At 41.3% G+C, this 27,416-nt stretch overlaps 1 protein-coding gene across 6 annotated transcripts in view; it reads left to right on the plus strand.

Moving 5' to 3' along the window:
* SHROOM2 (shroom family member 2) overlaps nucleotides 1-25,026 on the plus strand; it is a 190,223-nt gene extending 165,197 nt beyond the window's left edge. For all 6 annotated transcript variants that reach the window (XM_084617250.1, XM_084617251.1, XM_084617249.1 and 3 more), the window contains 4 exons: nucleotides 8,561-9,112; nucleotides 11,486-11,669; nucleotides 17,276-17,548; nucleotides 22,135-25,026. In XM_084617250.1, coding sequence (XP_084473376.1) covers nucleotides 8,561-9,112; nucleotides 11,486-11,669; nucleotides 17,276-17,548; nucleotides 22,135-22,401 — 1,276 coding nt within the window. In that variant the 3' untranslated portion in view covers nucleotides 22,402-25,026. The remainder of the gene's footprint in view (nucleotides 1-8,560; nucleotides 9,113-11,485; nucleotides 11,670-17,275; nucleotides 17,549-22,134) is intronic.
* Nucleotides 25,027-27,416: the final 2,390 nt, after the last annotated feature.

Genomic DNA, 27,416 nt, shown 5'->3' on the forward strand with positions numbered 1-27,416 from the left:
ACAGCACATTTAAAACAAACATAAAGAAGAACGTCTTCACACAATGCACAGTCAACCTGTGGAACTCATTGCCAGGAGATGTTGTGAAGGCAAAAAAGTATAACTGGGTTAAAAAAAGAATTAGATAACTTCATGGAGGATAGGTCCATCCATGGTTATTAACCAAGATGGTCAGGGATGCAACCCCATGCTCTGGGTGTCCCTAAACCTCTGACTGACAGAAGCTAGGGTTGCCAATTTTGGTTGGATGACCTGGAGCATTCTATACGCCCCATCATCTCAGGCATTGGCACCCTGACAGCAGGATTGTCTGGCTATGTAGACTCCCTCCTCAGGCCCTATGCTACCAGCACTCCCTGCTATCTTTGAGACACCACTGACTTCCTGAGGAAACTATAATCCATCGGTGATCTTCCTGAAAACACCATCCTGGCCACTATGGATGTAGAAGCCCTCTACAACAACATTCCACACAAAGATGGACTACAAGCTGTCAGGAACAGTATCCCCGATAATGTCACGGCAAACCTGGTGGCTGAACTTTGTGACTTTGTCCTCACCCATAACTATTTCATATTTGGGGACAATGTATACCTTCAAATCAGCGGCACTGCTATGGGTACCTGCATGGCCCCACAGTATGCCAACATTTTTATGGCTGACTTAGAACAACGCTTCTCGTCCCCTAATGCCCTTACTCTACTTGTACTATATTGATGACATCTTCATCATCTGGACCCATGGAAAAGAAGCCCTTGAGGAATTCCACCATGATTTCAACAAATTTCCATCCCACCATCAACCTCAGCCTGGACCACTCCACACAAGAGATCCACTTCCTGGACACTACGGGTGCCAATAAGCGATGGTCACATAAACACCACCCTATACTGGAAACCTACTGACCGCTATTCCTACCTACATGCCTCCAGCTTTCACCCAGACCACACCACATGATCCATCGTCTACAACCAAGCTCTACTATACAACCGCATTTTCTCCAACCCCTCACACAGAGACAAACACCTACAAGATCTCTATCAAGCATTCTTACAACTACAATACCCACCTGCTGAAGTGAAGAAACAAATTGACAGAGCCAGAAGAGTACCCAGAAGTCACCTACTACAGGACAGGCCCAACAAAGATAATAACAGAACGCCACTAGCCATCACCTTCAGCCCCCAACTAAAACCTCTCCAACGCATCATCAAGGATCTACAACCTATCCTGAAGGACGACCCATCACTCTCACAAATCTTGGGAGACAGGCCAGTCCTTGCTTACAGACAGCCCCCCAACCTGAAGCAAATACTCACCAGCAACCACACAACAGAACCACTAACCCAGGAACCTATCCTTGCAACAAAGCCCGTTGCCAACTGTGTCCACCTATCTATTCAGGGGACACCATCATAGGGCCTAATCAAATCAGCCACACTATCAGAGGCTCGTTCACCTGCACATCTACCATATGTGATATATGCCATCATGTGCAAGCAATGCCCCTCTGCCATGTTCATTGGTCAAAGTGGACAGTGTCTACATAAAAGAATAAATGGACACAAATCAGATGTCAAGAATTATAACATTCATAAACCAGTCGGAGAACACTTCAATCTCTCTGGTCACTCGATTTCAGACCTAAAGGTCGCAATATTAGAACAAAAAGACTTCAAAAACGGACTCCAGCGAGAGACTGCTGAATTGGAATTAATTTGCAAACTGGATACAATTTAACTTAGGCTTGAATAGAGACTGGGAATGGAGGTTTCATTACACAAAGTAAAAGTATTTCCCCATGTTTATTTCCCCCACCCCCACTGCTCCTCAGACGTTTCTGTTAACTGCTGGCAATGGCCCACCTTGATTATCACTACAAAAGGTTTTCTCCTCCCCCTCACCCCGCTCTCCTGCTGGTAATAGCTCATCTTAAGTGATCACTCTCCTTACAATGTGTATGATAACACTCATTTTTTCATGTTCTGTGTGTATATAAATCTCCTCACTGTATTTTCCACTGAATGCATCCGATGAAGTGAGCTGTAGCTCATGAAAGCTTATGCTCAAATAAATTGGTTAGTCTCTAAGGTGCCACTAGTACTCCTTTTCATATTCCTGGAGGTTTCATCAAATTACATAATCTTTTATTAAAGATTAAACTTTAATTCCTGGAGCCTCCAGGACTATCCTGGAGGGCTGGCAACCCCACCGGGACTGAATAACAGGGGATGGATTATTTGATAATAATAGACTGTTCTGTTCATTCTCTCTGAAGCATTGGACACTAGCCACTGTCAAAAGACAGAATACTGTCAAAAGACATGATGGACCATTGGTCTGACCCAGCGTGACTATTCTTATTACAATAAGTGAAATATATCACATGATCTCCAATCCCTAGGTACAGTGGTGAATTACAGTAATGAGTTCCTTACCGTACTGCATTGTGAATGGATATTGAAGAATACATGGTAAATTAAGTTTATTTGGCATTGCCTTTTTACACAACTTTGATGTCAATGTGCCTGATTATATGCACATATATTGGTTGACATTTTGAAAGCAGTGTATGGGGATTTAGCCATACATCTTCCATTAACACTTCAAAAATCTCCACCACTGTCCTTGAGTATGTATACAATTTATTGTCCTCAAATTATTCATCTAATGAAACAGTTACTGTAACAAGTGGGAAAATGTGTGTCATATCTCTGTTCTTTACTATATTTATTTCATAAGTGGAATACATTGCGTAGTTTAGCATAAATATACAATTTAACAATGATGCTTAACACGTTCTGATTCCTTGCATGCCAGTTTTCAGGAATGTTAGTGTGTGTAATGTAGGCTTCTAGTGTCTGGTACTGTTATATATATATATATATATATGTTATAATACATATCTGCCTTTCTGTAGGGAAGATGTCTTGCTGATAATGTAAATTGGATAGGCATGACAATTTCTGCAACATCGTAGCTAGAATTATTTTATTGCATGGAGAAATACACTGTACTTATGGTGTGTACAATATATTATAATTGAAAACTTTCTTAAAAGAGTGAAGGTTGAGAGTGCATTTCAAAGTATTTCCAGTAAAATTATACTTTTTTAACCAAATACTCTTCAAAAATGCCACAATAATTAGTAAATTTGGAATTTAATAGTTCTCCACTTCCATATAATTCTCCTTCATTTACCATTGCCCCACCTGACTTATGCTGCCCATCCAACTTTAACTTTGAATCCTTAAATTTGCACACACAAAAATGCCAATTACAAAATAAAGGGCAGGAATATTACATAGTCCCATTTATATTTAAGAGATACATTTCCAGTAAGCTATTGAATAGCTTGCTACGAAAAAGAATCTTGTGTGTATTAATTTCTAAACAATATAGTTAATATGATTAAATATCCAAACCTGTAAGCAATCCTGTTCTGCATACCTCTCCATACCTTTGCAGGCCCCTTTACCTCCGTCTCAAAACTCTCTACCCTTTCCACATACTTATATAACCATACAAGATCCAAAACCAGCTTATCACACACAAAACCTTGTCAGTCATTCCACTCTTTTTATTCCTATGGACATTCTTCTAGTTGACCAACACATCATACTGTGAGAAAACCTTCTTCAGTGTTCATGTGGCTTCATGGATTTTTAAAGCAGAAGGGACAAACTAGTCTGACCCCTTTATATATCACAGGCCATAGAATTTCACCCAGTTACCTACCCTAGCATTGAATCCAATAACTTGTATGCCCTGGGATTATGCCTCTTTGGAAATCTTGACTACATATTTAGACTGACTGCTCACAAAATGTCATGGGGATTTGGATGCCCAGTTTCCACTAATCTTAATGAGATTTGGCTGTCCATATCCCTTAGGGAGTGTGGACAATCTGTCTTAATATGTAAAATCAGCAGTGTGTTCTCAACAGCATATTTCGTTGTAGGACAAAACCAGGGGGCAAAGTTAAGTTTGAATGGGTTAAGTTTGCATGGGGCAGTAAGGAGCAGGCTGGTTCCCTTACCTGTACATCTTGCAGGTCTTTTAACAAGTATAGAATTTTTGTCAGGAGAGCGCAGTTTGGGGTAGGAGGGAGCCTTGGCTGGACTCCATTTAAGCACTCTTTCAACCTGAACTCTTCAACTATATTTTTGTTGTTTGTTCGTGATTTTCCCTGTTTTCTTAATGGGCACCAAAAATGTAAATTGGATTAGCACATAGGGAGAGGAGGTGAGAAAAGCCATGCTCCAACAGACAGGGTCTCTTAAGAGATCCCACTCAAACCCGGCTCCTCTTCTGCAGATTTCAGCAAGTCCATGGAAGGTGTATGTGCAGAGGGGAGTGATATCAGGGCAGGGTATGAAGGGGTGTGGAGAAGAGGGGGAAGCTTTCATCATATAAGCAGCTCTAGGCATTTACCTTATTCTAGATATTTAACCTGTTTAAGACTCCACTTTTCCATCCATCCACGGATGCATGCCTTCCCCAATCCCCTGCACCCACCTTCCGTAACTCCACCTCTCCAAAGTCTGCTATCCTCTGCCCCCACCTCTATGTCCTCTGCCTCTTAGAGTGCCGTAGTATCGCCTTTCCACTCCCCAAGCTCCTCCCCAGGTTCTTTGCACTCCGATCGATACCTCCTCAAGGTCTCTGCACCTGTATTGGTGCCTTCCCTTGCGCACACATTCTTTGTGCATCCCCCGTCACGTCCAACCTCATTCCATGCCTTTTTCCCCTGCCCTACTCCCCTTCAGTCATCCCCTCCATATTCTGCCAATCCGTTTCCCCCTACTTTTACTCCTGAGGGAATTCAGTGCTCCAAAATTAAAAATTCTGCACCAAAAAGTTAATTAAATTCTGCACACAATATTTGAAAATTCTGCAAATTGTATTTGTCAAAATAACACTACATAATCACGCCAGTTTCAATTATTTTGGTAATTTATTTCAAAATACCTGTCAGCAAGTATATCTGTAACAATACAGACACACACACAATAATTCCCCAGGAGTAGAGAGTTAAAGAAACCCCTATGAAAACCCAGTTCCTGTTTCTCTTCCCCCTCCCCCTCCAGGGCCCAGCCGGGGGGCCAGACACTCACACCTCATTCCCCCCAGAGCCCAGCCCTGCCCCCTCAGCAAAGACATTCTCACCTCCTTCCTCGCCAGAGCCTAGCTGCGTGCCCGCCCCTCCCCCCCCAGCCCAGACACTCTCACCCTGTACCCCCAGAGCCCAAGTATCCAGAGGGAGAAACAGCCTGATGTTGGGTCCCAGGCTTGCACGGAGTTTCCTGCGTGCCAAGTCCTTTCTTCAGGACGTGCTGGGAACTGCAGCTGCTAGGAACCCTCCAGTTCCCTCCCACTTCCCCCTAGCCTTGTCTTCTATTTGCAAGCTGCACTCTGCCGGGTCCAGCGGCCTCTAGTGATGGCCAACATCTCTGCAGCTCATTGGGGGGGGGGGAGAAGGAAATTTTGCACGTACACCATTTTCTGCAAAATTCTGCATTGTGCAATGGCACAGAATTCCCACAGGAGTACAACTTTTTGCCCCCCTCCTGCCTAGTACGTGGTCATTCAAAAAGCAGAGAAGATACCTACCTGCAATCCTACTGTGTGATCCCCACCCAATCCATGTCTCTTCTGGTCCTTTGCCTCAGCTCTATATCTGATTCTTTCTCCTCCGCATTTCTCCCCAGTCCCCTATCCCCCACATATTCCCTTTCCCCCCACACTCACACATTAATTTAGGGAACTTCTGACTAAGTGAACTGTGGGGAAGTTTCCATAACCAAGCTGCTTTCAAAACTTTTATTTGGAAAAAAAACAAAAAACCCTCAAAATTCATAATTTGCAGATAATGATAATTGTATCTCACATGTAAGCTTCTGGAATAGGTGCCACCAAAATGAATTCAATTTTCTTGCACAATAATTGTTTTAGCTCCCTGTATGTAGTGGCTTAGAAACCACTCATAGTTGGGCAAAACATTTTAATACACCTTTATTTTCCAAATTCCTTTTCTGAATTTTACTAAATTTCTGTGAAAATCTCTATACTCAAGTTCAAGAGGCTGGATGCCAGATTTCGTGGGATCACTTTCTTTTTTGGGGTCATTAGGAGATAATAAAAACTGGGATTATGATGGGATGCTGGCTTCAACATTTACCACAGAGCAGCAGCAGCCACTCTTCAATAATTTATGCTATGGAAACAGTTATGCCATTTTGTGGGTTCAGCTTAGTGATAGCCATAAGTGTAGTTTATATGAGGATCTGGAATTTCATACACTAGATTAGGAAATATGTAATGGGTTTTATGGGTATGTATGTGCATGCATCAGTTTGAATGTGCTTCAGAGGAGATTTTCAAAAGCACCCAGCGTCTCTCTCTGTTCCCGCTGAAGTCAAAAGGAATTTTACCACTGACTTTGGGTAGATCAGAGTTATAGTAATGCTTAGCACTCTAGAAAATCTCACCATATATATTTGATACTGGGCAGTGTGATAACACTATCACTTGACTGATGCTTGCTATTTTAGTGTAGAATTCTTGTCTTTCATTTTTAAGGTGGGTTTTTTTCTTCCTTATGATTTTTTTTTTTTTTAAGAAAAAAGAAATAAGGTCCTTTTTCAGCAAAGCTCTTAAACATATCCTTTGTGCATAAGTCCAATTGAAGTCACTGGTTCTTAAACACATGCTTAAGTGATTTGCTGAATCGTGAGCTGAGAGAGCTTGGCGTGAAAGACAGAGTTGAGTGTGAACTTTCCAAAACAACTGACAGTCTGAAAAGATCCTTACTGTAGAAGGATTTTTCCCCTTATTTTAAGAAGAATTCTTTTTTAGATCTATCAGAATATTGCATATACAGTATAGTCAAAATATCACCTATATATGTCATTTCATATAGGGGTGAGTGAATGTGTGTAATATAGTCTGTATATTCATACAGACACAAATATAAATATATAGATTACTGCTGCAGAGGAGTACAATATTGACTTATTTTCTGTTCTCCATGAAAGTACAGTAAAGTATAGCTTTATTTTTACTTCTGGGACACACCCACACATATAGCCAAGCAGCAATATGTGTATGTCTCTCAGTCACTAATCTAAAAGAAAGCCAGCTAGCAGAAACCAGATATTTTACCAGTGTTCCTTTACTTGGGCTAAACCTTCCAAACCCACAACATTAAAGCAATAATTTTAAACTTTCTTCAAACTTGAAACCACCCCATCTGTGTTTTGGTTTTATATTGTACATACAGCACACACACTCCAGTAGTGTAAACAGAGCTGCTGTTTATCTAACATGTTATTTTCTAATTTAAAATCTAAATTACCATTAAAAAAGATATGTTCTTGATTGAATGTCTTGTCTTAAGCACAAGATAGCTCAGTAGTATATATTAGAGGATCCCTGCAATAGGCGGTCACTGACAAAACAATGCAGAATTGAATATAATTAAGGCTCTGATTTAGTCATGGAAGTCACGGAATCCATGACTTCCAAAGACCTCCATGATTTCAGCGAGTGCTGGCTGGGAGCTGCAGGTACCCCGCAGCTCCTGGTCGCCACGGTCAGCAAGGGGGACTCCCGCCGCTCCCCTATACCCCACCTTCCCCGCGGACATCAGGGGGAATCCCCACTGCTCCCGGCCGCTGAGGGCGGCAGAGGGACCTCCACCACTCCCGGCCACCGCAGGCGGCATGGGGTACCCGGCAGCAAGGGGGATCCCCGCTGCTCCCATCCACTGCGGACAGCAGGGGAGACCCCCGCCGGCAAGAGGGACCCCCGCTGCTCCCGGCCACTGTGGGCAGCAGGGGGGATCCCTAGACCTCCCAGCCGCTGCAGGAGGCGGGGGGAACTGCCAGCAGAGGGGGAGCCCGGAGCTCCCAACCTCTTCCCCCTGCCCCCCGGTTGCCCAGGCTACTCATTTTGTCATGGAGATTCTCAGTAACAGTCAAGGACAGGTCACAGGCTTCCGTGAATTTTTCATTATTGCCCATGACCTGTCCATGATCTTTATTAAAAATACCCGTGACAAAAACTTAGGCTTAAATATAATAATTTTTTTTGAGTAGCTGTTTTTTCTTCTTCTTTCCTTCTCTCTCATTTTTTCTTCCTTTTTTTCTATTTATGCAAAGATAAACTAGGTTCTGATTATGAGACTTTCATATTTTATGTGCAGGGGTTTTTTTTAAAAATGCATTTTTTTTATAAACTCATGTTTTGAACTGTTTCAAGACAGGTGTAAGTATTGTACTTTGTCAGTCCTGTAGCCTATAGAGAAGTCATGTTTTATGTAGTGTGAGGCTAATGCTGGAGATCTGTGTAAGTGAAATAATAATTTACTTTTAAAATGTCTGAGAAAAGGTAGATCCCTAAGTTGAGGGTTTGAGATGTGATATGAGAAAAGGTTTCCTTGTATTAATAAATTGATCTTTGTTAGCATACAGACAGACCTTTTCCCTTTTTATGGATAAGAATCAGCATCAAAAGATCTTGAATTTACAACAGTTAATTTCCCTTTCTTTTTTTCCAGAATTGAAAGAGTGATAGATAACAACACTACAGTAAAAATGGTTCCCATCAAGATAGTTCATTCTGAGAGCAATGCAGAGAAGGAAAGTCGCCAGAACCTCGTGAGCACCATGGAGCCTCCTGCCTTACCTAGTGGTTTGGAGAAGGACCAGATTAAAACACTCAGTACTTCTGAGCAATCCTACTCACGTTTCTGTGCTTACACAAGGCAGGGTGTAGAACCAGAGCCTGAGAGCAAAACCAGACTCCCTGACCCACAATCAGCCGAAGCACTTGGGAACAACTTGAAGGACAGTGATGCCTCCATCCCTGTAATCAGCTACGTGAAGGCCAAAGAAAAGACCTTTGAAGACTGGAAGTCTGAGGAACTAGCCAGAGAGATTGTGGGAAAAGATAAATCTCTAGCAGATATTTTGGATCCTAATGTGAAAATAAAAACTACGATGGATCTGATGGTGGGAATCTTCCCTAAAGACGAACACCTCTTAGAAGAAGCTCAACAACGCAGAAAGCTCCTACCAAAAGTTCCTTCTCCAAAAATTGCAGAGGAAAAGTGAGTAAAGTGTTTCCACAATCCAGTGACCTTTCCCTTGTTGCTGTCCAACTTTGTATTTTTCCCTAAACATTTAAGGATCCTTCTTCATATTGTTCATTTTTAGGTATTCCCATTAAAATGGCATTTTTGGCAGTGTTATTTATTGACCAGATCAATAATCACAGGAGCAAAAATTAGAGTCCTATTGCAAAGAACATATATATGTTAAGCTCTGTACAAGTTAGTTATGGTGTAATATATTTATTACATTACACCACAACCAAACTGGGAAAAGCTAAACAATCACATAAGGGAGTTTGGGAAGGAACAATTAGAATTCTATCATGAGACAATTCTCAAAGGCTTTAGAAATTTCACTAAGACCATCCAGTGTGATGAGGTCCAGACAGGGAAAGGAGCAACGTTTTAGTATTTATAATATCAAGACAGCTTACAAAGAAAACTTAAAATGAACATAGATAATATAACCTGGATCAAAGTAACCTGTTATTACCTAGTTGAGAATGGGAACAGAACAGTAAAATATAACAAAAAAGCAGTTGAATCATACAGATCTTTGATCTCTGGGTGTTGGTGCAATTTCAGATACAATTTTGTCCTGAAGTTCGATGAGCAACCTTATATTGTGTAATGCCCTGAATTTGGTAGCCTGAAGCGTGGTTATAATCAATACGCTATGGGAACTTTTAAAAACCGTTTCTAGGTGTTCTCACAGATAATGGCACTGAGGTTATCGTAGTGCTTTTTAAAGTGGAACTTGAAGGCTGTTGCATCAAAATTTCTGCCTGTGTGAGACAAACTTGGTTTAGGTTTCTCTCACATTAATGGTGAAGGCTTCTCTATACCAAGGTTTTTTTTGTTTGCTAGTGGACAGATGCTGACATCGCAAAATTTTTCATCACAGTTGATATTTACTGGAATCCTGTGAGCAATCTCATCAGAGACATATTCCTAATCTCAAAGGCAGGGCCCTCCAGGTTGAAGACTCAATACTGGATGGGGTTATGGAGAAGCTTGCACTGTCACTGTCCTTGTTATAGCTGGTCTCTGGATCTAGGGAAGCAGTCTTTTTCTAGAACTGTTAACAATCATGCACACTCAGGAACACAGGCATTGCCATACTGGATCAAAGCAGTGGTTCTCAACCTCTTTACCATTGTGGGCCACATATGCAGTTCTCTGGGTTGTGTGCCACATCCACACAATACTACCTGTATGGCCTTGAGGATGTCACATGGGCCGAATCTGTGTCCTGATCAGGCCGCAAGCAGCCCGCAGGTTGAGAACCACTGATCTAATCCAATATTCTACCTCCAACAGTGACCAGCACCAAGCACTACAGAGGAAGATGCAAAAAAGCCTGTAATAAATAAATGTGGGATAATCTGCCCTCGGAGAAAGTTTTTGCCTGACCTCCAATAGTTAGAGGCCACTCTATGCCCAGAAGCATGAAGGTTTATATCCCTTCTAAATGTCTTGGTTTTGTTTTACTATTATAATATTGGGTATTCTTCTTACTTATGTAAATGTCTGATTCTTTTTTGAATCCTGCTAATTCCATTGAATTAATTTGGAGCTGGAGATAGTCATGCTTGCATAACAGTGTGCCAGTCAAGAGATGGGGGAGTTCAGACAGAAAATAGAGAAGAAAAGGATTTTAAATTTATGTTTCTTAAAGCACTGCCTTGACCAGTTATGAATTTTAATCATGTCATTAACAGTGTCCTAATTCTTTCACTTTAAAAATGTTTACTAAATGCATTTTGAAAATTCAGTACTGCTTCATCCGCTGTGGTATTTTTGGTATTGTTGATCATTGCTAATATTTCTGATTTTATTACTCTGCTTCCTGAGTCTCTTAAAATCCCCATAAAGACCACTTTTCAACTAATCAAGAGAGTGTTGCATAAAGTAATAGGATCTTTAAGGTTCATAATGGAAAAAATGAAATGTGGTCTGCTGCATTTTCACCAGAAGATGTGTTTTGAGGATTATGGAATCACTAACCAGTGAGAGTACAGATGTAGACAAAACCATTGCCTTCATACCAATGCCTGTTTAATCAAGAATAGTAAATAATGATTTAATCACTGTTACAAAGTGCAATTAAAAGACAGACTGCGAATAATTGCTTCCAGCTGGAGGCTTTGCTAGTTCCTTTTAATTGCCTAAGTTGATAACTAGCTTTTGTGACTTCCAGTGTGGCAATTTTTCCTCCAACATTTGACCCTGCATTGTTGCCATAGTTATCATCTTTCCATTAAACAGTCCATTTACTTGGCAAAATGATGGGTTTGAAAGACTGTTCTCTCTTTTCAGTGCTCAGGATGTCAGGCAGTTAATTAAAGTTATGACTGTTTTTTTTACCAGGAAAGAGGAGCAGGGCATGCCTTCTGCCATCTCCTTGACAACCAATTCCACTTACTACAGCACATCTGCACCAAAAGCAGAATTGCTGATTAAAATGAAGGACATGCAGGAGCAGCAGCAACAGCAGCAGCAGAGCGAAGAGGATTCTGAAGATGAGCTTGATCATGACTTGTCAGAGAAGAAGGTAACACAGTTTTGCCCTTTGAAATATTTAATAGGATTTTCAAACCTGGATGCCTCAAATTAAGCTCCTAAATTCACAGGTAAGCATCTAAATAAGAGGCCTGGTTTTAAGCCAGTGGGATTTCCTGGGTGCTCAGCAGTTTTGAAAGATCAAGTCACTTATTTTTGTGTCTAGCTCTGGACCGAGGAACCTAACTTTAGACAAACGGGCATATTTTTAAAATCTTTGTGTGTATGTTTTTGTCTTTTTCTGTAGAACCTTTCCACCTGAGAGTATCTGTGTGTAAGAGAAGTGTGCTTTCAGAAAGAGTTGCTGAGCACCCACAAATCCCACTGGACTCAGTGGGCCCTTGGATTTCTCTAGGCTTTTGAAAATTAGGCCATCTGTCTTCTGTCAATTTTTTGTTATTGCTCATGAAAGCAAGAGCCTGCTAACATTGACTGGAGCTAGATAGGCAGTTTGGTGGGTGCTCAGCTCACACCATTAACCACAATCCCCTACACACACACACATCCCTGTGGCACCTTAGGGCTTGTCTACACTTACATTTGATAGCGCTCTAACTTGCTGGCTCAGAGGTGTGAAAAATCATCCCCCTGAGCATGGCAAGTCAGAGCGCTTTAAAGCGCTAGTGTAGACAGGCTCCGAGCGCCGGGAGCCACTCTCCCAGCTCTCGGAGCTTATCCCCTCGTGGAGGTGGATTACCAGGAGCGCTGGGAGAGCTCGCTCACGCGCGACCACACTCGCACTTCAAAGCGCTGCTGTGGGAGCATTCCTATGGCAGCGCTTCGAAGTTTCCAGTGTAGACATACCCTTAGTCTTGACCTGCATAGTATTCCAGTGCTGAGAATCTGTGTGAAGTGGTGATTTTGTGATGGTTGTACAGTGTGTGTCGTCTTAGTTAGATTGAAAGCACCAGATTCTATTCATTTGTGATTTGGCACGAATAGATTTTAGCCTTGCTTCCCAGTCATGAGAAACTGGGGGAAATCATCTGTTGTGCTATTCAGCCATCTGTTTCTGTGTTAAGTGGTCTAGTTTTAACTATATTTACTTAAAACAGCAATACCAGGGATGAAGCAGCCTTCAGTTCCGGGATATCTTCTTTAGTGAACGTAAACTGTCACGATCAACCTCCAGTGTTCGTTTAGTAATCAAAACCGGTAGGAATGACCTTCAATTGAATAAAAGGGAAATTGTTTTTAAAAACTGTTCATATATGCTAAGGATTCCATTGCAGTTTGAAGCAATTTACTAGACTAGAGAAGAGCATTAATTATTCTTGCTTCGTTTTATGTGGTCCTTGTAATGCCAATAATTGTTTGTTTTGTTTTCATTGATTTAGACAGAAAAATTGTTAGGTCATGTTGACTGACAAAAAAAGTGCACAAGTTAGAAATTGAGAATGACAATTCACAAGCGTCTAAGTCAAAATGTTCTTTATTTGTGGTGGTGTCTGTTTACATGAAAAACATATTTCTCTTCATCGCTTCCCCCACACCACTAAACACAGATTATACAAGCTGAGAAGTATGTCCATGTATAGCGGTACTAGACACCCTCCCTCTCTCATGTCTGTGATATACACATTCCTGTTTACTCACCCATCTGCTCCTTTGCATGCAGTGGAATGTGAGCTCTCAATCCAGCAGGCTTTCATCTTAGATCTCGTCATGCCAGTGTATGCAAATCACAGTAAATGGGTCAAGCCATCCTTATAAAACTGCCAAGATCTATAACATGGTCCAATTTCACATAACTGCCAGCTGCTGAAAAAAGAGCCTTGGGGCCTGAAAGCTTGATTGTCATTTATTTGTCAGTCTACTAAAAGAGACACTGTATGCTTTGAACCTGTTTGTTACTTCATTGAAACTCACCAGTTCTGTTACGAGAAATCGTGGTTTTAGTCCAATCTGGAATTCACAGTGGGTTTTCCAGGACCAGTTTACACCTGCCATTCTCTGTTTTGCATATACTTGCTGTTCTCTTATTTATTTTAAAATAATAAAATGTTGATGAACACTCAGGATGGGTGTGGGGATTTTATGCAGAGAAATTGCGCATGTCTATTACAAATAATTAGAGACAATCTCCCTAATAAGTGAAATGTTGTGGTCACGTAAAGCAATATGTTTATTGAGGAACAATATGCTTGGCACAAATATAATACAAATGGATTTGAACTGATGTAGGAAGGCAATAAAAGGGACCTTGAAGTTATATTGGGTTTGAAAAATCTGCTTGTGGCGAGTGGGAGGTTTTATAGTCTTTTCAGACATGAATCTAGTGTGAAATGAGGCAGAGAACTGAGTGTAAACCCACAAGTGTAAAACCAGTGCAGTGCTGTCTTCCCAAGCCTGCAGAGAGAGAGTACAATCTCCTCTGCTGCTGCTGATAGCTTTGCTTTGGTAAGCTGCTGCTGAGTGAAATTAACAAGGGTGCAGTCCGTTTCTCTGCTACTATTCAAAGTAACAAGGATTCCGGAAAATCAGGTCCATGTGGTCTGGTCTACACTAATAAACTTGGCAGCTACAGTTCACCCCCATCCCATTTCAAAACTGTAATTGATGTCAGGAAGACATTATGGCTCAGTGGATTACTAATGGGATATGTAGTTTTTAATCTGTTTTGTAGGTCCCATATTCATATTTAGCAAAGGTCAGTAGTGAGTTCAAAATCATCTTCCTCTGGTGGTTTGTGTGGAAAGAGTTAATCATCTCAATTCAGTTCCCAATGAATATGTGTCCACATCAAAATTGATGTGTCTACTGACAGTCTTAGAAGAAAGATTATGTGCATGTATACTGATCTACCTTCCTCACATTTAAGGTGGTCCTTCCATGACTAGTTTTAGGCATATTAGGAGGGCAATATAGCACAGAGCATGACTATATTTAATCATGCATCTTGTAATAAAATAGTAGGATTATTAAATTGCATGGCATCCTAGGAAATAGGTCTACAGCAGCCTGACCCAGTTAATCCAAATCAAACTTCATTTGCATTTAGGAGGGAACAAAAAATCAAATCCTTCCGATTAATCCGTTAGTAGAGCATGCATCTGTAAAACGGCTTGCTACCTTAATCTTTTGGACACCCAGACAAACAGATAACCCCGATACAGATTAACCTGGCCTGAGAATATTAAATCAAAACAAGATAGAGCCTGCCCTGATAATCCATATGTTTGATTTCAGAAGTACTCTTTGTTAGGTTTTAAGCTACAGTTGCCCTCTGTTAGGGTGGCTGAGTTTTGGGGGTTCCCAAAACAAACTGTCAGTGCTTACTCTGTGTAACTCTGCAGATGGCTATACCTTCCTGTGTATAGTGTAAGGGTCAGTAACATATTCCTGGGAAACAGGGATGGGTTTCTGTTTAATTGTACGTATTCAATTGGTTGGTTGAAATCAGAGTTCCCAACGAGTGTGCCACGAAATCAAGAAACTTAAAAGAAAAACAAACATGTTAAGTGGTATTGCAAAATAATTACCATCTCAGACAATGTAGCCTGCATTAGAAATCGACACTAACAGGTGAAAAATTATTAATATTTACAGAAAGATGAGGCATGCTGTTGTCCTTTACAGGCATATAAGACCCCGGCCCAAAGGATGAATTTTTTTAGGGAGGCAGCATGGTAACAGCAGAGAACACAGTCGGGAGACTGGGGCTCTGGTTCTGCTCTGACAGTGACTCACTGCATGACCGGGGCAAGTCTGTTTCCCTCTCTATCAAATGGAAATAATACTTACCTCACCAGGATGTTAGGGGCCTTGTTTTTGGGGGTACTCTGAGACCTTTTGATGGAAGGTGCTGTAGAAGTACTAATTATTTGAGCCCTGTGTTTTTCACAAATACAAAATAGCATGAAATAAAGGGGGGGGAATATAAAAAATAACATAAAATGAAAAACTCACCCAACAGCAGTGGCTCCTGCAGCCGTTGTTCCGCAGGGTTGGTGCCCGGCTTCCCACCCCGGGCATTGCTACCTGGCAGATGGAAATGCAGCACCACCCCACATGATGACAGAGTTGCAGCTGGGCCAAACTTGAGTAGCGCTGCAACTCTATGCGCTAGGTCACAACTCTTGGAGCAGGGAGCTGGGCCCAGCCTGGCAGGAAGTAAAAGATCCCAACAGCGTAGTAGGCCATGTGTTAGTATTAACCTGCCATGTGGAAGACCTAGCTTTTTATGCCCATATTTTGCTTAGCACCATTAGCCTCCACCCCAAGAACGGTTATGCTTGAGAGTGCTGTGGGGATAGTCTTTGAGGAGGAGAGAGTACTTTTGTTACTCAGTAATCGGCTTTTGGAATTGGAAGCTGATCTAAGGAATAGCAGTAGTGAGCTCCAAAGGACATCTTGTCTTCTGCCATGGTGGTGAATTGCCAAAGGGTGAGCTCTTATAACGTAGACCTAGGTCTATCAAAAGTTTGTGTCCTGATTTTTTTTGAATCCAGAACACTACCAAGGCCTAGATGAACATCATATGTCTGTAATGTGCATACCTTTCAATCTGCCATGCCCCAGATGTGGGTTGCATTGTGTGACAGGGACTCATAAAAATTCATGCAGTGATGCTGGTATTTATTCCTTAATAATAATTTTGTGATTCATTGTTTCTTGTGTAAACAACTTTCTACATAAAAGTGAGGGGAGACTAGATTTCTGTGGGATGCAGATAACTTTGGGACTTAAATGAGTGACACCCTCAACGTGTGAGACATGAAGAATTCTTGTAACGCGTAGCATGATGACGAGGACAAAAGAATTGGGGCCAGGAATCAGCTGTGAACACCTGTACCTCCTTGCTCTCTGGCCAGCTGACCATATGTCTTAAGTGAAGTGTTCTACTCCTTGGACTGACATTTGATTGGCTTCTCAGCTCCACGGTGGGCAGAGTCGCAGATTTGCCCTTAATCTATCACAAAGGAGTGTCTATAACAGGATTGGGGAGGAAATGGAGAGAATCCTGGGAGCCCAGTGAGTGACAAAGAACAAATTCATTTCTTCTCCCCCTTTCCCTGGTGGAGAAAAAACAAGATAGAGTAACTTTGATTTCTTGCCATGTGAAGTAATTCTCCTGGAGCTTGAAAGCCTTTTTTAGCAATGAAATGTAAGATACTGTGCTTGCAAAAAACTTTATCTGTAGACTTGAATTCTCTAGTTGGACAACAGTCACAGCCATAATCACAGTTTCCCTTGCAGTCATAAACACACAGACCACTGCTAATCAGAATCAATGGCTGGTGTTTCTTTGGGGGTTTGCCATGTAACAAAGCAAATTAAGGACATGATCCATCTTCTCAGTCAGTGAGAGTGTTGCCGATGACCTCAATGAGAGGAAGATTGAGGCCTAAGAATCTACAGTAGAGGGGTCCTGTTTTGTTTTGGGCTTTGTAAACTGATATATTCTAGGAGGGGAGGGGAGGGTAGCCTGATGCTGAAGTTTGGGGTAGTTTACCATTGCTACTTTTCCGCAGAGAACCATGTGTGACTTTTTTGCCTGAGCTATTGGACCAGAATGCAGGGAGGGAAGTCTCTGTTTCCATCTCTGCTGGGTCAAGTGTATCTAATAAATTCTTGCTCCCCTTTTGTTGTCCACAGCAAAAACTCATTGACAGCATCAGTAGGAAGCTGCAGGTGCTGCGCGAAGCTCGGGAGACGCTCCTGGAAGACATCCAAGCAAACAATGCACTCGGAGATGAGGTGGAGGCTATTGTGAAAGAGGTCTGCAAACCTAATGAGTTTGACAAGTTCAGGATGTTCATTGGGGACCTGGACAAAGTGGTCAACCTGCTGCTGTCACTGTCAGGTCGACTGGCCAGGGTGGAAAATGCCCTGAATAACTTGGATGAAAATGCCTCTCCTGAGGAACGGGTAAGGCAGGTTGCTAAAGGGCAATAGTATTATTTTGGTATTTAAGGAACCAGCGTGGTAGGCTTTTTTTATTTGAACACCAGGTGGGCAAGAGAGTGGAGGGGAGAAAACTGCTGTGTTGATAATTCACATCAGGATGCTTTCATTAGATCTCATTAATACTCTTAACCTTGCCTTGCTTTCACTCAGAATACACCCACTACAAGTGGCTTGGCCCTGAAGAATGCATGACACTTTGTGCCCAGGTTTAGGAGAGCAGGTTGTTTAAAAGCACTGACATGCCTTTCTTTCTGAAACACTAAAAGACAAGTGCCTTGATGAAAGATGATGAGCAGAGGAGCCTCCTGTTTCTTTAACAAAGAAAAGAAAAAATAAGTGGGGGAGAACAAACTAAAAGTAATTGTCTGACTCAGCAATTTGGGATGCTTAAAAATGAACAGATTGTATTTGAGTTCCAGTCCATACACACTGTCGACAGTGTACTATTATTAATTTAAAAAAACCAATGAGGAGTCCTTGTGGCACCTTAGAGACTAACAAAATTATTTGGGCATAAGCTTTTGTGGCCACGAAAGCTTATGCCCAAATAAATTGGTTAGTCTTTAAGGTGCCACAAGGACTCCTCGTTGTTTTTGCTGATACAGACTAATATGACTACCACTCTGAGACCTATTATTAATTTGTATTATGGCAGAACCAAGGACCCTAGTCAGTGATTGGGACCCATTACATTAGATACTGTACAGACATGTAACAAAGACAATGGTTCCTGCTTTAGAGAACTGACAGGATGCAGTACTGGACAAAAAGTAGAGAAATGGGGTGGAGCTAGATGGGAACACAGCGTTTTTAAAAAAAAAAAAAAAAAAAAAAAAGTTTGACAGAAAAATGGAAGTCATGGCTTCCTATTTACCTGATCAGTGTCAGATGGTAGTGATTTATAGGAATCTCAGCAGAAGTAGGTTTGTAGGAAGGATTTTAAGGACCAGGTATTCATTACTAATCTTTCTATAACAGCAGAGAAATGGAAACTTATTGCTATATAGTATTATCTGGTAGCCACAGTCTTTCCATAGTTAAAACTGAGACTTGCTTCCTTTGCATGTCTGACTTTAGATTCCTGTTTGTTGCATTTTTTTAAAAAAAGCTGAAAAAAGCACCTCTCTGCGTCAGATTTTGCATTGCTGGCCTGTGGCCCCAGTGCAATCTTTTGCCCAACTTGGACACACTTTTTAAAGACCTGGATCTAATAAAGACCTGGATCTAAGGTTTTTAATCATGTTGTGAAAAATCTTTCCTGAAAAGATCTGGACCTGAGGACCAGTTTTTGACGCAGGAAAGGCATGTTTGCAAAGGTGTTCACTGACAATTTAAGACTTTATGAATGGTCCATTGGGCAATGGTGGACTTTAAAAGGGCATGATATGGCTAGGAGATATTTAGGCTTTCATTTAAAAAAAAAAAAAGTCACTGGCCTTGCAGGGGGTTTTCAAATTGTAAACCAGTTTCTAGGGAGGTTTGCCATTGATTCTGCTCCAAACAGCATTTCTGAGTTCTAGGAAGAATCTGGGAATTGAGTGCATCTTCCCCAGGTGCACACACATACGAGTACTTTGTGGGAGAAGAAAATAATCTTCTCCCACCTCCATGCCCTTGTGAAAAATACCGTGTTACAAAAATGGCTTATGAAATTAGGTGTGCAAGAGTGGTGAAGAGGAGCCAGTATGAGGCTGGTGTCACAGGAGCAGAGTTAGGATTTCATGTCTATTTTAACAGCATTTTCAAGCATTTGTTTCTTGAAATTGAACTTTAATTCTGAAATGTCTTTTGGTTGCATGCTATCCTTAGCACATTTTATAAGAATTTTTACTGTCAAGTTACTCTCAGCATCAAATTAGTCTGAACTTTAATTCCAGCTTCATGGATTATTTTCTATATGCAAATTCTCATGTTGATGTGTATCATTTCCTTTAGTGTTACTGGGACCCCTGCACATTAACATGTAGTTGTATTTTTTTAGCCTTATTGTAATGTAAATCATTTTCTAATACTAAGTACAGACAAAAAGAAAAGGAGTACTAGTGGCATCTTAGAGACTAACCAATTTATTTGATCACAAGCTTTTGTGAGCTACAGCTCACTTCATCGGATGCATTCAGTGGAAAATACAGTGGGGAGATTTATATACACACAGAACATGAAAAAATGGGTGTTATCATACACACTGTAAGGAGAGTGATCACTTAAGATGAGCTATTACCAGCAGGAGAGCGGGGGCGGATGGGGGAGAGAAAACCTTTTGCAGTGATAATCAAGGTGGGCCATTTCCAGCAGTTAACAGGAACGTCCGAGGAACGGGGCGGGGGGTGGGGGTGATACTGTCAAGAGAAAGACTGGCTTTGAACTTCTTAGTAGAATAAGAATCAGTCACTTGATGGTGCAGAGACTCAAAGGAGAATTTACATAGGGAACAAAGCTGAAAATCAGGGTATGTGATTACACATTTTTTGCCTAGATCCATGTGTGTAAATCTTCATCCTTGTCTCTTCTTCCATGCGCATAGATCTCTTCTGCCTGTTGTTTTGTCCTCCTGCTGATGCTCCAGGTCACCACAGAGAAGCAGCTTTGCTTGGGCATAGCAGTTCATGACAATGCAGGGGATGCTGTCTAGATTCAGTGTGTCTCAGAATAGAAAGTCAGGCAAGATTTCCACAGAGCTGGTTGAGTGATGCATCAGGGTACCAGCAGGACAGACGCATGGACTAGTGAGAAGAGGCTGATCTTTTGAACGGGCTGTGCTTTTGTTTTTGCTTCTCTGCCCCTACTCTTATCCACACCCATTCCCCATGATCATATTCCTTTACTTCTGATTAGAAAAGTGCACATTACAATAAGGAAGAAAACCCTATCAGGTTCATATTGGGTTAGTATGCAGCATAATTAGGGCCCTACCAAATTCATGGTCCATTCTGGTCAATTTCAGTCATAGGGTTTTAAAAATCCTAAATTTCACAGTTTCCGATATTTAACTCTGAAATTTCAGGGTATTGTAAGTGTGGGGGTCCCAACCCAAAACAGGGTCGTGGGGATGGGGCTATTAAAGGGGGTTGCGGTATGGCCACCCTTACTTCTGTGCTGCTGCCTTCAGAGGTGGGCAGTCGGAGAGCAGATGCTGGCTGGGCACCCAGCTCGGAAGGGAGCGCCACTACCACCAGCAGCGCAAAAATAAGGGTAGCAGCACCATACCCATGTTATGCCACCCTCACGTCTGTGCTGCTGCTGGAGGCTGCGAGGCCTTCAGAGCTGGACTCCCAGCCTGCAGCCGGGGAGCTTCCTGCAGCTAGGGGAGGTTCCCGGAGATGGGTCTAACCCCGCCTCGGGAGCAGCCCACGCAGAGGAAGAAGTCCTGGCCCTCCTTAGCTCCTCCAGGACCAGCAGCTGGAGCTCAGCTCTTGGAAGTGAAAGGGGCCTTGGGCTGGCTCTGTGTGTATTGGGGGCAGGGGGTGACCATGGCGCCCCAAGTGGTCACCCACTTGCCCACCCATAAGGCCAGCCCTTTCCCTTCCCCAAGGTGATGACACCCCCCGCCCATACCATGCCACCTCCCTTCTGCAGTGCTGCTGGTGGTACTGCTGCCTTCAGAGCTGGGCTCCCAGCCATTAGCCGCCGCTCCCTAGCCACCCACCTCTTGAAATCTGATCTCCTCTACAATAGCCAGATTTCATGGGGGAGATCAGATTTCACGGTCTGTGACGTGTTTTCACGGCTGCAAATTTAGTAGGGCCCTAAGCATAATGAAGAGCTCTCTGTCAACTCTTCTCAACCCCAAGCAGTGTGTTTTCACAGTTTGATGCTCTGGCAGTCATTTGAGAGACCTAATCTGGGTTTAATTCATTGCTGGTTACACATGCAAGTAGATCTTGCAAATAATTTCTGGAAATCAGGATGGCATCCATGTTACTTCATGCTAGTGCTTCCCACAGGCAGCTGTATTTGTTATAATTCTTCCTGTAAACCATTAAGCACTAAGAAAAGGACCTTACTTACCAGTGTTTATAAAACGTATTCCTAAGTGCTTTACTGTCTCTGCAGGTTTAATTCTCTTCTATTAATTCATTTTATCAGATTTATATTTATCAGTGGCAGTTGGGAGATCAAGTTAACCTTTAAGCAGCAGTTTTACAACTTATCTACAAGAACATTGGGATCACAGAAAATCTGGGTGTGAATGTCCCCCTGCCATGGACTAACTGTCTATGTGGACCCTGCTGACTCATCATACCAGTTTGTTAATGCACTTTGATCTAGTCATCTTTGAAATGGGACTAGATCAAAGCACATTAACGAATTGTTAGTGCATGTCAGCAGGAGCCACATGGACAGTTAGTCCATGGCAGGCTAGTGCGGTGTACATGCGCTCCCTAGCTTGCCACGAACTAATCGTTTGCATAGACAAGTCCTTAGTCCCAGTCCGTCATACACACACCTCTTCATCCTTGTCCCTGCAGATAAAACTGATTTCAAGGTTGACCAGAAGACTGTTTGTCTTGAACTGGTATCTGTAATATGTTTCTCTTTCTCTTAAGCGGACATTGGTAGAGAAGCAGAAGCTGCTGACTCAGCAGCATGAAGATGCGAAAGAACTGAAGGAAAACCTGGACCGACGGGAGCGTATTGTCTTTGACATTTTGGCTAACTATCTAAGCGAAGAGAGCCTAGCAGATTATGAGCACTTTGTAAAGATGAAGTCAGCCCTTATCATTGAGCAGAGAGAGCTAGAGGACAAGATCAAGCTGGGGGAGGAGCAACTCAAGTGTCTGACGGACAGCCTCCAACCTGAAAGGCTCAGATAAGAGGTCAAGGCCCGGACCAAAGACTGGAAAACTGGTGGTTGCGCACAGCTTCCAAGTATGCAAGCGAAAACCCTGACTTGTATCTGTGTCTAGGAGGCGGAGTCAGACAAGAGAAAAATAGCTATTCGAGCAATAATGAGCTTTCTCGTTGTTTGGATAATGTATTTAATTTTTTAAAGCCTCTTTTTAATCCCCGACTCTACAGCTGTTCTTCGTCTCTCAACCTAGCCTATAGAAAGTTCTGCAGGTGGCAGAGGAGAGATTCTAAGCTTTGAATGCAGTGTATTGTGAAGTCTGTTGCAATAGTGCATGCAAACAATAATGGTTTTCAAAATAAGATGTTTGATAGTCTTTATTGTCTTCAGAGGCTGTACAAACTGCTGGGAAGCCCAAAAGTAAATGAATAAAGAAGCTCTAATTTTAGGGCTTTTTTTTCTTTTTTTCGGTCCCATCAAGTAGGAGAAGCGTGTGTCATGTGTTTAATATTATGTTCAGGTTGCCAGCACTTTGATCCTGGTACGTCAGATGCTTTTTCTTTGTAACGTATCATATAAGAAAAGTTCTCACTTTCTCCTTTCAGAAAATAATTTCAAAGCCAATCTCAGCTGGCTAGCGGCTGAACCAACTTGAAAATCATTTAAGATTTATGTTACTGAAGTTAAGAACACATGGTTTAGAGAAACATCCTTTTTTCCCCAGTTTTTTATTTATTTTATTTTTTTGGCATGGCATAGAAACAGTTGTGGGCCCATTAATATTGTAGCATTTTTCTTACCAAGTTGTTTGATTTCCAAATGGGACTGAGGTTGCCTTGTTAGTTTGGGTCAGTTCATTTATCAACTAAACTATTTGGAAAATCTATTTGCTGCTTTGGGTTTCCCCCCAGCGCAGCTACCTTGTAGGAAAGAGTCACTAAGTTAACAGGACAAACTGTACTGCTTTTATTTTCCTTCTGTTTGTTCAACAGTTCACCTTTTTTATATAAATGGTTAAATTATACTCAAGCTGACCTATGTAATGCTATTTCTTTCTTCCTTCCCTCACCACCAAATGCACTATAAACACCTAGGCCACGTAAGTACGGCTAAGCCACGTGAGTTCAGTGCAGTATTCAGAGTAACTCTGGTTGTAACTGTGAACATCTGTATGGTTTTTTTTTTTTTTTACTTCACATGTTGACATATACACTTTAATGATAGGACACTATTTTGTCAGTTCAAGACTACTGGAGGTGATATAGTAACACTGCCGTCCAGTAAAACTCTGATAATTTGCATCATGCTAACCCATCTCTTATGATGGCATTAACTGATTTGATCTCCTACAAATACTACAGAATTGCTCTGTGTACACATGTATTATCTCTATGTTAAGATATAGCTTTTAAGGGCAAAGGGAAATCTTAGCTTCATGTATAGACTATTTAAATTATATAAAGGAAGCCCTTTATCTCTGTATTTCAATAACAAACAGATTCTGCAACAAGGAGCTACTTTTAAGGCTGGCGTGGATACCAGCCTGTAGCAAACTCTTTGAACAGTACAAGTGATTAAAGATAAAACAGAATGAGAGAAAATCAGCTCTTTACAACTGTTCTTGCAGTTTTAATATTGACAAAAGGTTCTTTGTCTATTATCAAAATTCTCCTTTTTCAGTGCTTCTCTTGGTCCCTTTTTCCTGATCAGTGAACTGCTTGGATTGCAGGGACTTGGCACAAAAACTTCTCTAAAACCAAGCCCTTCGCAGACAGCTATAAACGTTAAAAGGACAGTTTTGCCTATTATACGATCCTGATTCATGTATCCTGGGCCAGATCTTCAATTGGTGTAAATCAACTCCATCAAAGTCAAATGGGGCTACTGATTTAGTCTACCTGATGTTCTGGCCTTAATTTCTTCTTACAGTTTACCAAACTTAGACTTCTAACAAAATCCCACAAATATTTGCTGCTATGTTAATTGATAGTAGGACCAGTGAGTTTTCTCTTTCGACCCATTCCTTAACCATAAGAAACCCTAAGCTAAATAATTCCCAAATAAATTATGTTTAGCTTTAGTCAAGTAGTGTGCATTGTTTTACCTGTGACGTTTTAAATTTTTTTTACAGATTGTGGTTACTCTGACGTGTATGTGAAAAGTGACTGTGAATAATAATATAATTCCATTGTGTGTACAGTACTTTGATTTAGATCTTTCTGATAAAGATAGCAATACTGAAAGTGCTCTATCTGTTGTCGTTTTCACAAAGCAGTATATATAGTCACCCTGTCCCACTTTCTTCTTTTTAAATTGTGCTCAAAAGCTCTGTTAGTTGGGACCAGAAGATGGCTGTCTCCCAATGTTATATGTAAATCTGTAAATAGCTCTGTTGTTGCTTTAAAAAAAATGGCGGTGCTAATATTTTGCCTTTGGCATCATTAGGTGATGGCTGCTACTTCACCTCATGTCATCTCTCCATTTTAGATCCCTTTGTATAGCGAAAGATTTCTGTCAGGTTTTCCCCGTTGTTTGGATTTTGCAGCCCAGAGTGAAAATGTGTACAGTTTTCTTGCTTGACACTTAACATTTACCTACTGACAAATTGTACTGCTTGACTTTGAGGAAATAAACTGTATATTTCAGTGTACTGAGTTTATCATTAATTTTATGCAGTCAAAATATCAAGACACCTACTCTTTCATTGGATACTCATGTCCACTTTGCTATCTCTCAGATAAGATAAAGCACATAGGGTAGCAGACTAATTACCTGCTGGTCTAAAATCAGAATCGATTTTTTTGTCAAACAAATTATTTTAAATTTAGATTAACTGATCAGTCTCAAGTCCCACATCTCGAACTGAAGGAGTACATAGTTGTGGCATTCCATGTAAGGATATAGATCAATAGGAAAGGTTAGGAAGAAGTGGGTCTGAATGATTTTCATCCCTTCTCTGACTGATCCTTGTTGCGTGTGCTGTTTTTAGGTTTCCACTTTCCTCTATCTTTTTTCTACACCATACAAATAATAATAAAAATTAATAATAAATATTATGAAGGAAGTGCAGAGAGGAAGATACAAGATTTTTCTCTTTAATTAACATGGGCAATTGAGTTGAATTGGTTCACCTTTAAGATATTGTATCATATACAAATGTCAAAGGGGTGAATAAATTAACTTGATTTGTAGTTAGTGGACTACAAAAAGCAGGTATTGGTAACCCTTTTGTGAGCTCTGATTGCTCGTGTAATCCTCAATGGGAAAATGTATGCAGGATATTAAAATTAAGTGGAGGGAAGTTGGGTTTTTTTGTTGGAAGTTTTTTCCCCTGCTGAACACTGCTGTCTTACTATACATCCTTCTTTTTTCTCTTAGCGTTGGTCTCTTGCTCTTTTTTTTTCTCCTTTTTGTAAGGCTCAGGCTGGCAGCTACAGAAGAGTTGTCCGTGCAGAAATGTGCTTTCCTTGAAATTTCTGTTGCCCAATGAAATTGCCTAGGATCTTGTTCTACCTTTGACTTCCTGTATTAGGTAGCTGAGCACACCAGAGTTCAGAGAAACTTCCTGGTATTACTGTGTCCCCTTCTGACTAATCGGTAGCTATTGACTATTGCTTACATACTTCTGTCATTGTTTCCAGTTTTATACCTCCCTCTGGGCTTCTCATTACCAATGTGGCATGAATGGCAATTCATAGCTGGCAGGGCCTCATAATCTGGTTCAGTAAACTACTTGCTATTGTTTTGCAGAGCTCAGTCACTTATTACTAGGGCCCTACCAAATACCAAACACCAGTCTCTCCTGTGAAATCTGTATAGTATAGGGTAAAAGCACACAAAAGACCAGATTTCACAGGGGCCCTACTTATTACTGAAGACGTGCTTGGAACTTAAGTAACTGAGGACATCTCAGACTGTGAGCTCTTTAGGGCATAAATTGTGTCCCACGTCATATCATTGGAAGTGCCTATTACACACTATTATGGTAAGAATAATAACATAGCTGAAAGTATTGTACTATGCTGATGATAAAATTGGCATCATGCTCACATTAGCCATCCCTATTCATCCTTCTAAGTCACAATCTATTATTTAACCAAGCACAGTGCTCCATGAAACATGAAATAGGTTTAAAATACCCTGAGGTTACAGAGACCTATTCGCCCTCTCTAGTGTTTTTATGTTAGGCCATCCCCACTAAGCCTTGACAAAATTTCTAACAGTAAAGTATATCCCAGTTGAAGTACATGATCTTAATTATAATATAAGTGTGAAAACATAGTGTGAAGCAATGAGTCCAGTTTAATGCAAATACCACATAACTACTATTTTTCCAGATCTCAATGAAATTAATTGTAGGCTGAGTTGGGAACATCACCTGTTCTTGAGGTTGCCTAACTCTTTCCTCTATAAGACCCTGTTTTCAGTTGCTTATCACTTTTTGTCAAACTTTAACCATTTGACTGAAATGCCAGATTTTTGACTCCGGATGATTTTTTGTTTTGGAAATTTTCAACCAAACCAGTTCTGCTATTTCCAAGAACGAGGCTATGAAAAATACTTTTTGTCCATGTTAAAAACTTTCTTGAGACCTTTCCTTGAGAAGTTCTAGCACCCCCATGCTTTGGAGCAGGGACTTAAAATGGGGGGAGGGGAGGCTTTTGGTCAGGTATGTGTCTTTTTGCCATTCTTGTAAAAATCTGCCCAAATTTGGCTGAATTGTAAGGCTTAGAAAAATCTCAGTTCTCACATCCTCAGAAGAGGCTGACTAGAGCTTCACAGCTAAAATCTCCAACTATTCTATCTTCGCTGGGCATGTTCCAGCCTGCAGCTGAGTAGGACTTTTCCTGCAATTGCAGTGCTGAGCTGCTGCCAATGCTGGGCATCAGAACTTAGAGCAAGGATGCAGTCTCTCCAGTGCTTTCCATGCTCAACCTGCTCTCACCCAGGCAGCCTGGAGGACGAAGCTGCCTGATTTGAATGAAGAGACAAGAACTGGACCAAGAGGGACAAGGAGTTAATTGAGACAAGGAACCTGCG

Source organism: Lepidochelys olivacea, assembly GCF_965140295.1.
Source record: "Lepidochelys olivacea isolate rLepOli2 genome assembly, chromosome: 1".
Taxonomy (NCBI): Eukaryota; Metazoa; Chordata; order Testudines; family Cheloniidae; genus Lepidochelys; species Lepidochelys olivacea.